General features: G+C 35.0%; 1 protein-coding gene across 1 annotated transcript in view; it reads right to left on the minus strand.

Annotated features, from left to right (window-relative positions):
* Positions 1 to 892: 892 nt before the first annotated feature.
* The window catches only part of STX7 (syntaxin 7), a 46,907-nt gene continuing 34,179 nt past the window's right edge, over positions 893 to 13,620 (minus strand). Inside the window, exons 4-10 of the mRNA XM_063097197.1 lie at positions 12,358 to 12,451; positions 11,535 to 11,672; positions 10,648 to 10,700; positions 9,996 to 10,092; positions 8,663 to 8,735; positions 4,743 to 4,825; positions 893 to 2,250 (exon numbers count right to left, since the gene is read on the minus strand). Of these exons, the coding sequence (XP_062953267.1) occupies positions 2,158 to 2,250; positions 4,743 to 4,825; positions 8,663 to 8,735; positions 9,996 to 10,092; positions 10,648 to 10,700; positions 11,535 to 11,672; positions 12,358 to 12,451 (631 nt within the window). The 3' untranslated portion in view covers positions 893 to 2,157. The remainder of the gene's footprint in view (positions 2,251 to 4,742; positions 4,826 to 8,662; positions 8,736 to 9,995; positions 10,093 to 10,647; positions 10,701 to 11,534; positions 11,673 to 12,357; positions 12,452 to 13,620) is intronic.

Consider the following 13,620-nt stretch of genomic DNA (forward strand, 5'->3'; position numbering starts at 1 on the left):
CGTCAAAACTCCAAGTTTATTTTCCATAGTGCAGCCTTCACTTTTTAAAGCAATTCTAAAACTGATCTAAAGGAAAATTTTAAGAATTTTTTTATTTGGCTACTGTATCATGTTTTTCATTTAATTTTTCCTAATTAAGACTATTCTTTTTGTTTTCCAAATATTTTGTGTAAAATTTTCCCTCAAAATTAATGTTTCTTAAAAGAATGCAAGCCTCTAAAGTTCCTGCTTTAAATCATTGATCAGTGTCCCAGTTAAAATAATTTATAAATGATTACACTTTAAATAAAGATATTAAAACCATGCCAAAAATTTTTAAGTGCTTTTGTTGTTACTAGGAGCTCACTGTGAATGGAAGTAAATGTACTTGGCCTGTAAGGGAATAAGCATTTTAACAAGTACAGCTGTGGCAAAAAAATTGAGATTTGTGGAAGCCACTGGGAGTTTCATATAGCCATAAGACACTAGTTTATCACATGAAATAGTATGTGCCTCTGTGTATTTATAAAGAGAGATAATTTTCGAAAAGGCCTTTTCTGACCTCAGAAAAGGTATGAATTCTCCCTGTATCACCCATCTTGTTCATTAAAGCAATATGATTCTGGCAACCCAAAGTCTCAAAGTTCCACTCACTCACATTTTCTATATTCCCTTCTGTGGGAAAAATCGAGTTTTACTGACATGCAAAGCAACTTCTACCTATTAGTGACAAAACATTTGAAAATTTCCAAAATAAAGTTTGAATAAACTGGAGCTCCAGAAAGATATAGAATGGCCGCAGTGCATGTGGTTCCAACTGCAGTGTTGAGATTTCAGGTAGCACTGCACCAAAAGCTTGAGGTAAGCGTTGGTCACACAGATGCAGAGTTGTCATGAAATAGACCTATCCAGACACCTTTTAAGTCATCTTTATTTTGGTTGCAAAGATACAATTTACGTAGTTACTTAATTTTATTTGTTCCCATTTGAAGTCTTGAGAGCTTGCCATGTTAAACATTGCCTTCACTACCAAACTGCTATATAAGAACATTATAAAATACAAACTATAAACTAAGATAATCCTTTTTACAATATTCAGATTAGTGCATTAAAACAACATCGATTTAAAAAGGCAAGTGAGTTAATTGGCAAACATTCAATTCCTTTTCTAATGAAGGATGGTACAAAATGATACACAGGGTAAACACTAAATTTTCGGTGGTAGGTGCCCCAAAACAGTAACTGTGGCAAAGCTACCTCCCAAAAGTAATTCTGACCCAAAGACACATAGGTAACCATTATTCTAGAGGACAGAAGGGAAGATAAATAATGGCCCACAAAACCAGATAGTATTGTTAAGAAGTTTAGTAGAATAACAAGTTGGGATCTTTAGAATCCAAACACGACAGGTTATTGGTATTGACTTTTCATACTCTTCCTCCAAATTATTAATCATTTATAGTCACTACATTTTCCCCAGTAAATATCAGACTTAAATAGACCACATGTAAAAACAATCACCCTTAGTATTTTTACCAGGCAATCTACAGCAAATGCTTAATATATACACAGTCAGGAGTAGGAGATATACTAGGAATTATTCACTGATTTAATTCAGAGTAAACAAGGGTCTTAAAAGGAAACCAACAATAAAAGTGAAATAGATAATTTGTGCTGTTGTGAACCAGGAAAAAAAACAACCCACAAACAGATATGTTAATTTTTTTAAGTGACTGAGAATATTTTTTTTCTGCTGACCCAAACGAAAATTAAATGTGAGATTTTTAACTGAAGTAACTCAAATCTGGGTGCATGTTACATGGTAACAGAGAGATGCACACAGAACATACCTTTAAATTTACTAATTTCAAAAACTAAGTCAAACAGGGTAAATAAATTATAAATGAAAGGCATGTACAATGCGGGCAAAAACCTTACAGTTATTAAATTGAAAAACATGAAAGTTATGTCAGCAATGACATTTAGAAAAACTTCCAGTATTAGAAAATACCACATTTAATCCAAAGGAAACTCTCCCCCCAACCCCCAATAGAAATAACAAATTATGGAAACCGTCCTTTATGCAATAATTTTAAAATAATAATAATAAAACATAATTACGGAAATCTTCCTACATAATTTAGATAATGTAGTGAAATAGTGTGCTCCTTTATAATTTTAGCCTTTTATTTCCCATATGATGAAACCGATAATCACAAGTCCAATGACAAGGATAAAAATGATGATGCACAGGGTTTTTCTGGATTTGCGCTGCAGAAGCAAAAACAAAAACATGTTTACAGATTTAGTGGAGTAGCTCTATAGCAACTGAAAATAATTTGGTTCACTTATAGAGTAAAATTAATAGTTTATTGCCCTCAAATTTTTGGCTGTGTTTTTTGTTTCTCAAAGATCTCTTCAATACATTTAGCACTCTTCTTTCAAAAAATATTCATCTTGAATTAATGAAAATCAAGGGAGTAATTTTTCAACTTTTGTTGGCAATTTTTCTGGGGGTGTGGTTGGGCTTATAAAAGAAGACACAGAAATAATTTAGTTTAGTATGTATGAAAACGAAGAACAGCTTAAAAGCATATGCATTTTAAACTTCTATTAAAAAGTTGCCCTTAAAAATGAGTTCTCTAAAAATATTAGCAAGTATAAATATTTGGCAATTTTTCCTCAAGTAAATTTATTATTTTCCGAAATCATTCCCATTCTTTAACACTAATGAAAACTACTTTCAAAATCTTAACATACAAATAAAAACCAAAGAGCTAACAAAATTACAGTGTTGTAATTTAAAATATAAAGGTTAAACATTTTGTTCCATTCTTCATTCCTGGCCCAGTTGTAGATTTCTGTATTTCTTTAATGGCTTGTGTATTTCACACCAACATGCAGGAGTCCTTTTTCTTGCAAAGTAAAAAATTTGTAAATTTACTGTGTCAACTAGAAGTACCATAAAATTTAAAAAAAAGGTATGTTTCTGACTTGAAAATTACCCTGAAAACCATGGATACTTCCAGTATTCCACATACTTATTTAATTTTTCATCTGAATACTCCTCATGTATTACACACAATTTCTCTGAAGTTTCAATAGTATCATGCATGAATATTTTCCCCAGACTCTATTTGGTTACCACAGACACACGTGTAAGGTACCTTTCTGAGTCATCACGGGTATAATACCACTACGGCACATTTGTTGCCTAGGGGTACTCCCCATAGTGCGGATGGAAAAGAGCACTTATGTCCTTCCTTTGCGGTCCTATCTCTCCCAAATTATTTAGAAGCACCACAGTTTGCAGATGCGTAAGTTTAATATCAAGGAACTCAAGTAGGACTATGGAAAGCTGTCTCTTTTCTCAGCACAGTGCTTCTTGGCCCTCTCTTCATCCCCTCAGGGACTGTGAGAATTAAGTTTGGGGGCAGCTCCCAGACTTAGGGGGCAGTTTGGGAAGAAATGTGCCTTTTCCCCAGGGTAGCTGTAGGCTTGTTCTTCCAAGGAGGAGGAAAAATAAAACATAGGGATATATTTACATCCTCCAAATTCCAAAGGCAAAACAAAATAACATGTAAACCCAGTCTCTGATTAATCCCATTAAACATTGTTTGGATAGTTATATGCTAACAGTTTCACAAGATCCCTTGAATACAGATTACTGTGTGTGTGTTTTCAACTCTTCATGAGGGGCACCTAAAGTCCATGTCTGCTGAGCTACATATCTGAATTACACACATGGAGATGGTAAACAGGAGTCACTCTGTGAGTGAATATAATAGGCTACAAATCAGCAATCTCCATACAGCTTCATTGTTATTTGTGTAGCACTGAATACACAGTGATTTGTCTAGTGAAAAAATGGCAGTGAAATGAAAGGAAACTTCTAAAGTTAGTGGGGGAAGTGAAAAGCAATTGAAAATATCTAAGAAGGTAACAGTATTGTAGATGTTTTATAAGAAGGTAACAAGGTCTGAGAAAATGATAATTATGAGCAACAACAAAAAAATGAGTTAAAAGGGAAATCAAACGCTACAGTCTTATTTAGGGGTTCCCAAAGAGCCTGGCCTTATCCTTGTTGAACATCAAAGGACTACATATTATACATTAACAGTTCAGTCCTAAAATCTGTACAGTACTTGACACATAATTTATATTTGACATATACATAAGGACTCCCTATATTAACCCAATTTACTTTAGAAATAAATTCATTCTTTAAGGGTCTCCTGAATGTTGAAAGAATATCTAATTATTGATGACATTCCAAACTAATATAATTTCCACAGGACCTAAATAAATCTCTTTAGGACAAGGATCTTTGCCTTTTTAGTACAGAGTGCCATTGACAAAAAGAAATAAAAGGTAAAAGGGAACAGTGAGAAATGGAGGGAGAAGGTTATCAAAGAGGTTTCTGGGTTGGAATGTCACAATGACCTCAGAGACCACCAGCCATTAAGAAGAGCCTGGAGGTGTCCTGCAAACCTTGGGACTCTACACAGTGAACTTCCAATCCCTGTGGCCACAACTCTGCTTCAACCCTGAGAATATACAAGCTAAAGCCAGTTTTAAACTGACTAACATATTTCTCGCCACTCTTTCATGGGATTTTAAACTTTAACCTCTCTAGCCACTTTAAGCCTGATTATTCACATGTACATACATGTGCACGCATGCGTGTGCACACACGTGCACACACACACTCTAACACATGTTAAAGGCTAAGTTATAAGAAAATTTATTACAGTTAACATTACCTGATAATTTGCTGCCCTTGACAGCTGCTGATTTGCTTGTTGAACATGTACCTCTGCATTTTCTACATTAGCTTCTATGCTGTCTTTAAAATAAAAGACACACACAAAAAAAACGTTAAACATGTAATTATGCTCCAGTAATAAATCACTACATTTCATGCAAGGTAAGATTAAATACGCTTATTATTCAAAGTTTAATATTAGTAGTAAATCACGAGGTTAAATTTTTTTAAGCTAGCTAGAATTCTTCCTTATACTATTTCAGGTGATCCAAGCAAGACAAACATTTGAAGAAAATACCCTTGATCATCTTCATTACAATGCAACTCCAGTTGTACCTGGCAACCCCCGAAAAGTACTGTCACCCGACAACTACCAAATTAGTGTCAGCACAACAGCTTCTCTGTCTCAAACTCCACAACTTGTTCTGTCTCAAGACCAATGTGCAAAATAGATCAACTCTCCTCTTCTCACTGCCGAAGATTTTCTCCACCACACAGGAAAAATTGGTATCTTGACTTTCCAAAGAATACTATTTCCTCAGGGGATATCTCAATTCATTGACGACACTTATCTCAAAGTGTGGTCAATGAAATGCCTGCCACCTTTCTTAGCCACCCACTTCCATGGCCACATCCCAAACCTTGTCATTACCAATAACTGCAGCTGCTCCATAATCTCAATTTCAAGGTTCTTACTCCCTGACCACCACCTGCTATCTTCACAGCTCACCCCTCCTAACATCCTGACTCCAGCAATTTTCAACCTTTATTGACCCTACCACATTTTCACAGTCCCTCACTCCATGCCCTCACTCCCTCCTCACCTCACTTAGATTCCATGGGCCATCATTTAGCATGGCCTTTCTTGCCCTTCCTGCTTTAGTCACATGTACATGACACAATTCCAACCAGTACCCATGCAGCTGAAGATAGATATAAAAAGAATAACTTTATGCTGACATTATCTCCCTAACTCCTGGAAGACTGTTATACTTTCTCCCCGCTCCTCAAACTTCTTATGCCTCCTCAAGCATTACTGTTTTCAGCCAATGACCTTGATTTCCAGCTCACTGATACAACAGGAACAATCAGAAGACATTTCTACACTCACCCATGACACTATCTACCAGCTACATGCAATCTCTGTGTGCTGTGACATCTCTCCTATTGTCAGGGAGGAACTGTCCCTGCCCTGAGCAAGAGCCAGTCTCTCCATATATGTACTTTACCCCATTCTTAGTCACCTAACTCAAGGACCTCAGTCTAGAAATCTTCTCTCTCACTTATCATCAATATTTCTTTCCCTGGTAAACCATTCCCATTAATCCTACAGCTGCTATCTTAAAAACAAACCAATCAAAAAAGCCTCGTTTATGCCACGTCCATTTGCAGCCATGACCTTCTTCTCTGTTCCACTTTCCTGCATGACTGCTTGAAAGAGTCACCTCCATGTGCTATTTTCCACTGCTCTCCTCCCATTCTCTCCTGAACTTTTTTGCCTACACTATTTCGCTGGCACAGCTCTTATCGAGGTCACATGGTTAAATTTAGCAGTCCACTCTTAATCCTCGCTTTACTTGACCTAACAGCAACATCTGAAACAGATGACAATCTAGAGTCCTGGAAGCACTTTCTTCGTTTCTCCTCCAGGACCATACATTCACCTAGTTTTCCTCTCCATCACTGGCTATTCTTTCTTAGATTTTTTTTGTTGGTTCTTCCTCAGCTCTCTGTGCTTTAAATTGGGGGGTCAACAAACTTTTTCTGTAAAGGGCCAGAGAGTAAATTGTTTAAACTTTGCAGGTCATATGGTCTCTCAACTATGCCTCAACTATGTCAACAGACCTCAACTATGCCTTTGCTGTGCGAAGCCACAGACAATACAAAGGCAAATGGACATAGTTTGTCAACCCTGCTTTAAATATTTATAGGAACCAGACCTCTTCTCTGTCTAGACTTGTCTCCTGGGTGATCTCACCCAAACTCATGGCTTTAAATACCACCTATGTGCAGATGACTCCTAAATGTATAACCCCAGCCCAGACTTCTCCCTTGAACTCCATATTCACATTACCAATCCTAGCCAACCTTCACTTCTTGTCAACGGACATATCAAACTTAACATCCGAACATTACTGATTCACACCTAGCCAAACCTGCTCCAGTTATAGACTTCCCTCCTCAGAAAACAGCAGTTCCACCATTTTAGAAGGCCAAGCCAAAATCTTAGAGTCACCCTTTAATTAATTAACTCTTTCTCCTGCACCCATACCCAGCCAGTCAGTAAATCTTCTTGGCTCTTCATTTAAAAAACATCCAGAATTCTACCACTTCTCACCATCTCTCTGCTTCCAACCTGATCCAATCCAACATGACTGCTCATCTGGATTACTGCACTAGCCTTTTATGTGGTCTTCTTGCTTTTAGTCTTGCCACTTTGCAGTGTGCTCTCAACCCAGTAGCCATGAGTCTTTTAAAGCCTATGCAAAGTCACAGCACTTCTCTGTTCAACTTTTTTGGGGGGTGGGGGGTAGAGGGGGGAACTGATACGGGGGTCAGAACCCTTGACTTTGGTGTTACTAACACTGTGCTCTAAACTAAGCTAACCAGACAGCCCCCCCCCCCCCCCATTCATTATCACTAGTAAAAGTCCTCACAATGGCTCAGGCTCCTACTTGAAGTCATCCCCTGTGACTTCAGACATGCCCTCCATCTCCCTCCTGCTCTCATCACTCACCAAAAATGCCAGGTGTGCTTCTGCCTCAAGGCCTTTGCACTTGCTGTCCCCTCTGCCTGGAACACTTTTTCTCTTACTTGCTTCTTTACTTGTATGAAGGCTTCAGTAAGCCCTTACCAGACTACCCTGTGTAAAGCAGCAGCATCCTACAATGCCACAAATCCCATCCCTCTACTCTGGCCTTACTTTCCCCACAGCACTTACAACCATTTACTTCCTTTTCTTCCTTTTTTAAAAACATTGTCTCTCTTCCCCAATGATGAGATCAATGAGGCAGGGTCTTTATGTGTTGCTTAATTTCAGCTGAATCCTCAATGTCTAGACTTGTGCCTGGACATAGCAGGCACTCAACAAACATTTGTTGAAAGAATAAGTAAATAGGTTTTTGAAATTTTATCCTGTAATCCACTGGGGATACAGAGGAGGGTAAGACTGGATAAATAATAGCTACATTAAAGTAAAGGTGGAAGTATTTCAACTGAACCAAATTCAGAAAGCATATTAAATGTATCTTTAGACACATCCACAGATAGCTCCATATTTCAAAACGGTAAAAAAGATCAGGATCCTGATCAATTCTGACAATTACACCTTAACTGAAGAACTACTTATTACATTTAAAATTTTAAAGAAATTCTTAGTACCTCTATTTTTTAAAAGAATTACTACTATCTAATACTATTAATCTACCAAAAAAGCTATTAGAATGAATGATGAGGCGAATGGCTACCTATTCTCTATAACCTAAAAGACAAGACAGCATGCACAATTCTGATTATCACAAGTTTCCCCCAAAGTCCTTGGCATGATGAGAATTAAATTGGGATAAGACTGAAACCAGAGGTCCTGGAAATAAGCTAGAATGATGCCACTTGGTACCTGCCATGGTCTCAGCAGCAGCAGGCCCTGATTAAATTTGGGGCTTCTGAAATAAATAAAACTGGTCATTTCAACTAGAAGGAGCCAAAAACAAGGTCTGTTTTAGATAATGCCAAGGGTGATACTTTGTCTGTGTGTGTGTGGGTGTGTGGGTGTGTGTGTGTGAGAAAGAGAGAGAGAGAGAGAGAGAGAGAGAGAGAGAGAGAGAGAGAAAGCCATTACTCTTGTTTGAAAAAGTTACCACAGGTAAACTGGCGTGTAGCCTGCCCCCACCTCATGAAATCTAACCTAGTAGGTCTTACCTATCACATCTCCTTGTTCATGAATCATCATTCCCAAATCTTTAAATATTTCGTTAATATCCATAATATCAGCCTAAGAGGAAAAGGCACATATTATTATAATCAGAAATTCAGTCTCTACTCCACAAAGGGGGAGAATTTTAAAAACCCAAACCACTACTCACACAGGTGAGCATGCATATAGATTTAATACATAAATTTTTTAAAAATCGGGAAAATATTTTACTCTAAGCAATTCTAACTAAATAGACCTTGAACAACAGCCACCAGTTCACCAAAATAAATTTATGATATTAAAAATATTAAGTGAGGCAGGATAGAAATGAAGAATCTGTAATAGAGAAGGGCCATGGGTTACTGACTTAATTTTTATGCAATCTGATAGTTTTGTTATTATAAGCAGTATCTGCTTATGAGAGTATAAAAATATTCTTAAGACATATTTCTAGTAAAAAATTTCACATAAATTTAACAAAATGTTAGGTGTAAATTTAAAATTTCACATTAATAAATTTGAATATGCACTGGATTAGTGAAGTTATAAATTTTACTGCTAGATAAAGGAGTTATAAATTTATTGGATAAAGAAGTTATGAGTTTGCTTTTCTTCAATATATGATAACTATTATTTTGCTCAATTAAAGAGAAGAGTTTAAATATTTTATTCAGGTGGTAGGGCAATTTGCACATTCACCATGTGCCTTAGTTTCCCTGTAAAATGGTGATGATAATGACGCAGTTAACTACTTCACAGAGTTTTTATGAGGGCTAAATGAAATAATTAACATAAAGAATTTATCACATAGTGCTGGCACATGGAAGGCCCTAAATAAATTGTAGCCACTGCTATTATTAGCCCACATTATAGGAAATAGGTAGGTACCACAAGAACTATGGCATAAGAAATCATTTAGCTCTCTTTGATATCATAAACATACTAAAGAGAAATAAAATACTTTCAATACCCTTATAAAAAGTCTTATTCATGCAGCTATGATATGTATCGTGTGCATAGACAGCCATCCAGACTCTCTGGAGACATTTATCTCTAGACTGATATTTTCTCAATACTAAGATGAACTGTGGATGATTTAGAATTTTAAAAAAGTTGGGGTGGAAGGAAGTATTTCTCTCACCCTAGCACAAATACTAAAGAGATTATTATTTTTTTTTAAAAAAAGAAATTATTCTAATTTATATGTTAGGAATGCCATCAAATTGATGCATTTATTTAGTTTTCTTTCTAAACCCCTCTGCCAGCATTATCTAAAGGTTTTGAGAACAAACTCACTAAGAAAAGAGCAGCAGACCAACTCTATGACGGAAAGCTTACTTCAAGTTGCCTGATAGAAGACTCTCTCTCCTGAATAAGGTGGAGGTCAGCCTCTGTAATTTCTTCATTCTGCACCTGCACTTGAGGTTGAGTTTGGCTAATAAAAAGAAAAGAATATGGAAAAAAGAAAGACTTGTATTTAAAACAATGGGACTTATTTCCTATTTAAGAAATACTTACTAAATAGGATATTTTGTTTTTCAAAGTCAGAGAATTGCTCATTTAAAAAAATTCTAAGAATACAACAGATAAAATTAATCAAATTTTATTCATTTTTAATTCTACTTATAGCTTATATGGGTTTAATTATATCTTATATGCATTTTGAGTTATTATTTAATTATTAGAAGCTATATTTGGCAACTGGTATTTCTTCTTGGCTGACTTAACCCTTAATTAAGGGAATAATACACATTAATAGTAAAGTCAATAGATATTTATTTGAATAAATAATTTATTTTATATTTTACAATAAATATTTTATAAATAATTATTTTGAAAAATTTCAAGTTTGCTATGTGTTTTCAATTCATAAATAACTTAGGATATTTATGATATAATATACCGAAAGTTTTAATTCTGTTCCAGGGACTATCATGTATAAGTTTTGAAAAATTACCTTTTGATATGTAAAATGTTTTGCATTTCTTACCTTTCCCAAGATACAAGATTCCTTTCTTTTGAGACGTCCTCAGGAAAACCACCCTGAATAATTTAGTTAATAGGATGGATTGAAAAGGAGCAAAAAAGCAAGAACAAGACAAAATGACACTCATATTTTCCCTTAAAATAATCCTAACCAATTTATGTATGTGTGTGTGTGTGTGTGTGTGTGTGTGTGTGTGTGTATGGAAAGAAAGAAAGAGAGAAGTTCTTGGTCTAATTTTTTAGGTCAACTGCTTCAAGAAATAATAAAATTATATCCTAAGCTGATAAGAAAATAATTTATAAAATATTCTCAAGGGCCAAATAATAAATATTATTTGGTTAAAATGTAATGTAGTCTTGGAACCTCTACAATACAGAACAAGGAAACAACTTCTAATAGTTTCTTAGAGAATTTAAAATTAGATTACCTAAAAATTCCACTTTAAATCATCTTTTCATTTATTTTCTTCAGGTTTATATTCATTTTCAATATTTATAGAATATATTTACTCCATTCAACACCATCATCTTCATATAACCCAGGAGTAAAGCGCTATTTACACTAGCGCTTTACACAAATGAAAAGTCTAAATACCAAGTCAATATGAGAATACTAATCAGGATTTGACCCCTAGTCTTTTTTGACAAAATACATTTCTATGTTTTTATATAATCTGTAATCTTTTGTTTCACAACATGGACAAAATAACCACAATAATTCATAACCATCGTCCTTCTTAAAAATAGAGCAGAAAAGCCCCCAAATAAATATTCAAATGTTGATTTCCAAACTAGTCACAGATCTTTATGACTTAAAAAATTATGCTCTTGTAGTCTCTAATCCTTAGAGAATATCATATTCATTTTTATAATGCCTTTTAAAACACTTACAGATACTCTGGAACTGGCTCTTACTCGAGCAACAAACTCTCTCTCTCTCTCAGCAGCTTGCCTCTGGACCTTTTGAAAGTTTGTTAGTGATGCTGTGAATTGAGCCACTAAGCGATCCTTCTGTATTTTCCTTTGACGCTAGAGGAAAGGGGGAAAAAAGCCTATTAGAATCAAGCTGTGAAGTTCAACAGAATTTGCATAGTTGTTTTACCACTAGCTGCATCTTTACTTAATCCTGAAATTTTCACTCACTCCCCAATTACAGGGCCTTACTGATTCATTCTCAATAACATTCTGACAGTATGTTCAAATTCTGTGTATATTTACCTTGAGGCAAAAGGCCTACAATGATAAATTTCTCACCTCAAATTTTCAGGCTGCTAAAAACTGGGTCATGATTTTGAAGTTATTTTAAAGTAGGTTTTTTTTTTTTAATGCAAATAAAACCTTATACTTTTACCTAAGTAAAAAGGGAAGTATGCAAGGAAATAAATATGTGCCCCTAGGAAACCTCCCATCTTAAATGAGTGTGCATGCTGCATGGAGTCAGTCCTGGAAAGCCAGGAAACAATTACTCAGGAAGCATTTTCTGAGTACGTACTTAATTATGGGTGAGGGTAACTGTATGGAAATAATTTTTGCTTTATTGAACCACAGGATACTACCTACGCAATTAAATATAGTTTTGTGTTCCGTGAACTAATCTCAAATAGAATTTTTTTGTCCCCTAATTTCCTTTCGAGTGTAACAGTTCAAAGATCCTACAATGTATTTTATTTCTTTCACATTCAATACATCAACAATGTGTCTTAAAGCTTGATACCTGTTCACTGGGGGTGGTGGGCAGTGATCCAAACTCTTTTATGTATTTATCTGTTTCTTTGGCAAGTTGGTTAGTATACTGCTGCTTCTGTTGCCTAAAATGAGAAACCATGCATTACAGCCAAAGAACTAATATATTTCTTTAAGCTACAACTCTGCCACTTGAAGCAACCCTGATAAATAGTATGATAAAAATTTCTTTTTTACAGAATAGCTCTAAAGTTTCTCTATCAAAACAAAATTTTCATATCTTATTCTTTGATAAATATTGAGCAAATATTACACGGCAAGTTCTTCACTCACACAGGGTAACCAGGCAAAGAGAAAGAAATATCAGCAGCCATTTAAAAATGCTGATGATTCAAGTCAGAAGGGAATTTAACTGAAAGACTGCTGAAGTGCTTGATCCTTTATGTTTGAGATATTGGAGGTGTGGGAGACTTTTATCTGCATCCCCCACCTGGGAAGTCAGTCGAGCAAGTAAAGATTTGTTGCCTTAAACTGTCTAGTTCCCAGGTCTTAGATACATCTGGCCTCTCCTATTTCTCTGCATGGACATTTATGTGCTATAGTTAAGAAAACAAAAGGAGGGGAAGAGGTAATAATAGTACGAATTTGCTGTTATTTAAGTTTGCATGGAAAAAATAATACCATTTCCTTCTAAAGGGAATAGAACACAATAAAAGAAGAAAATTATATACATACCTATATCTAGCTGATTTATAAAGTTGTAAGGATTTCTAATGTAAAAATTTGACATTAAAAAAATAAGCTTGTATTAATGTGATGCTCTACAAATTACAACAGTACCTTGCATTTTAAACACGAATTGGCCACACTTAAGATCCTTTAAAATAATAAGATACTATATAAGAATATGCTTAAGTATCAATATCTACATTTGACTGATAATGTAGAATTATAACCTATTTATATCTCTACTTACCAAATACTCTACCTTTAATGTGCTTTTCCAAATCTTTAGAAATAGTAATATAGTCAAAGTTCTAAAGAGAAGACCTTAATGATCACGTCTATTATCAGAGTCTACTCAGAATCTCTATTAACTCTATCAAAATATTGTAACTGTTAAAAATTATGTATTTCCACTCCATTTTATTTTAATAAATGATGATTTAATATTTAGATGCGGAGCATTTCCAACACCCTGACATCTATCCATTGCAGAAAAATATAACAAATTAGAAATAACTGTAAATTCTTCAGATTTTATTTCATAAAAATATAAATTTCTATTACCTAT

The sequence above is a fragment of the Cynocephalus volans genome, chromosome 5, assembly GCF_027409185.1.
Source record: "Cynocephalus volans isolate mCynVol1 chromosome 5, mCynVol1.pri, whole genome shotgun sequence".
Classification (NCBI taxonomy): Eukaryota; Metazoa; Chordata; class Mammalia; order Dermoptera; family Cynocephalidae; genus Cynocephalus; species Cynocephalus volans.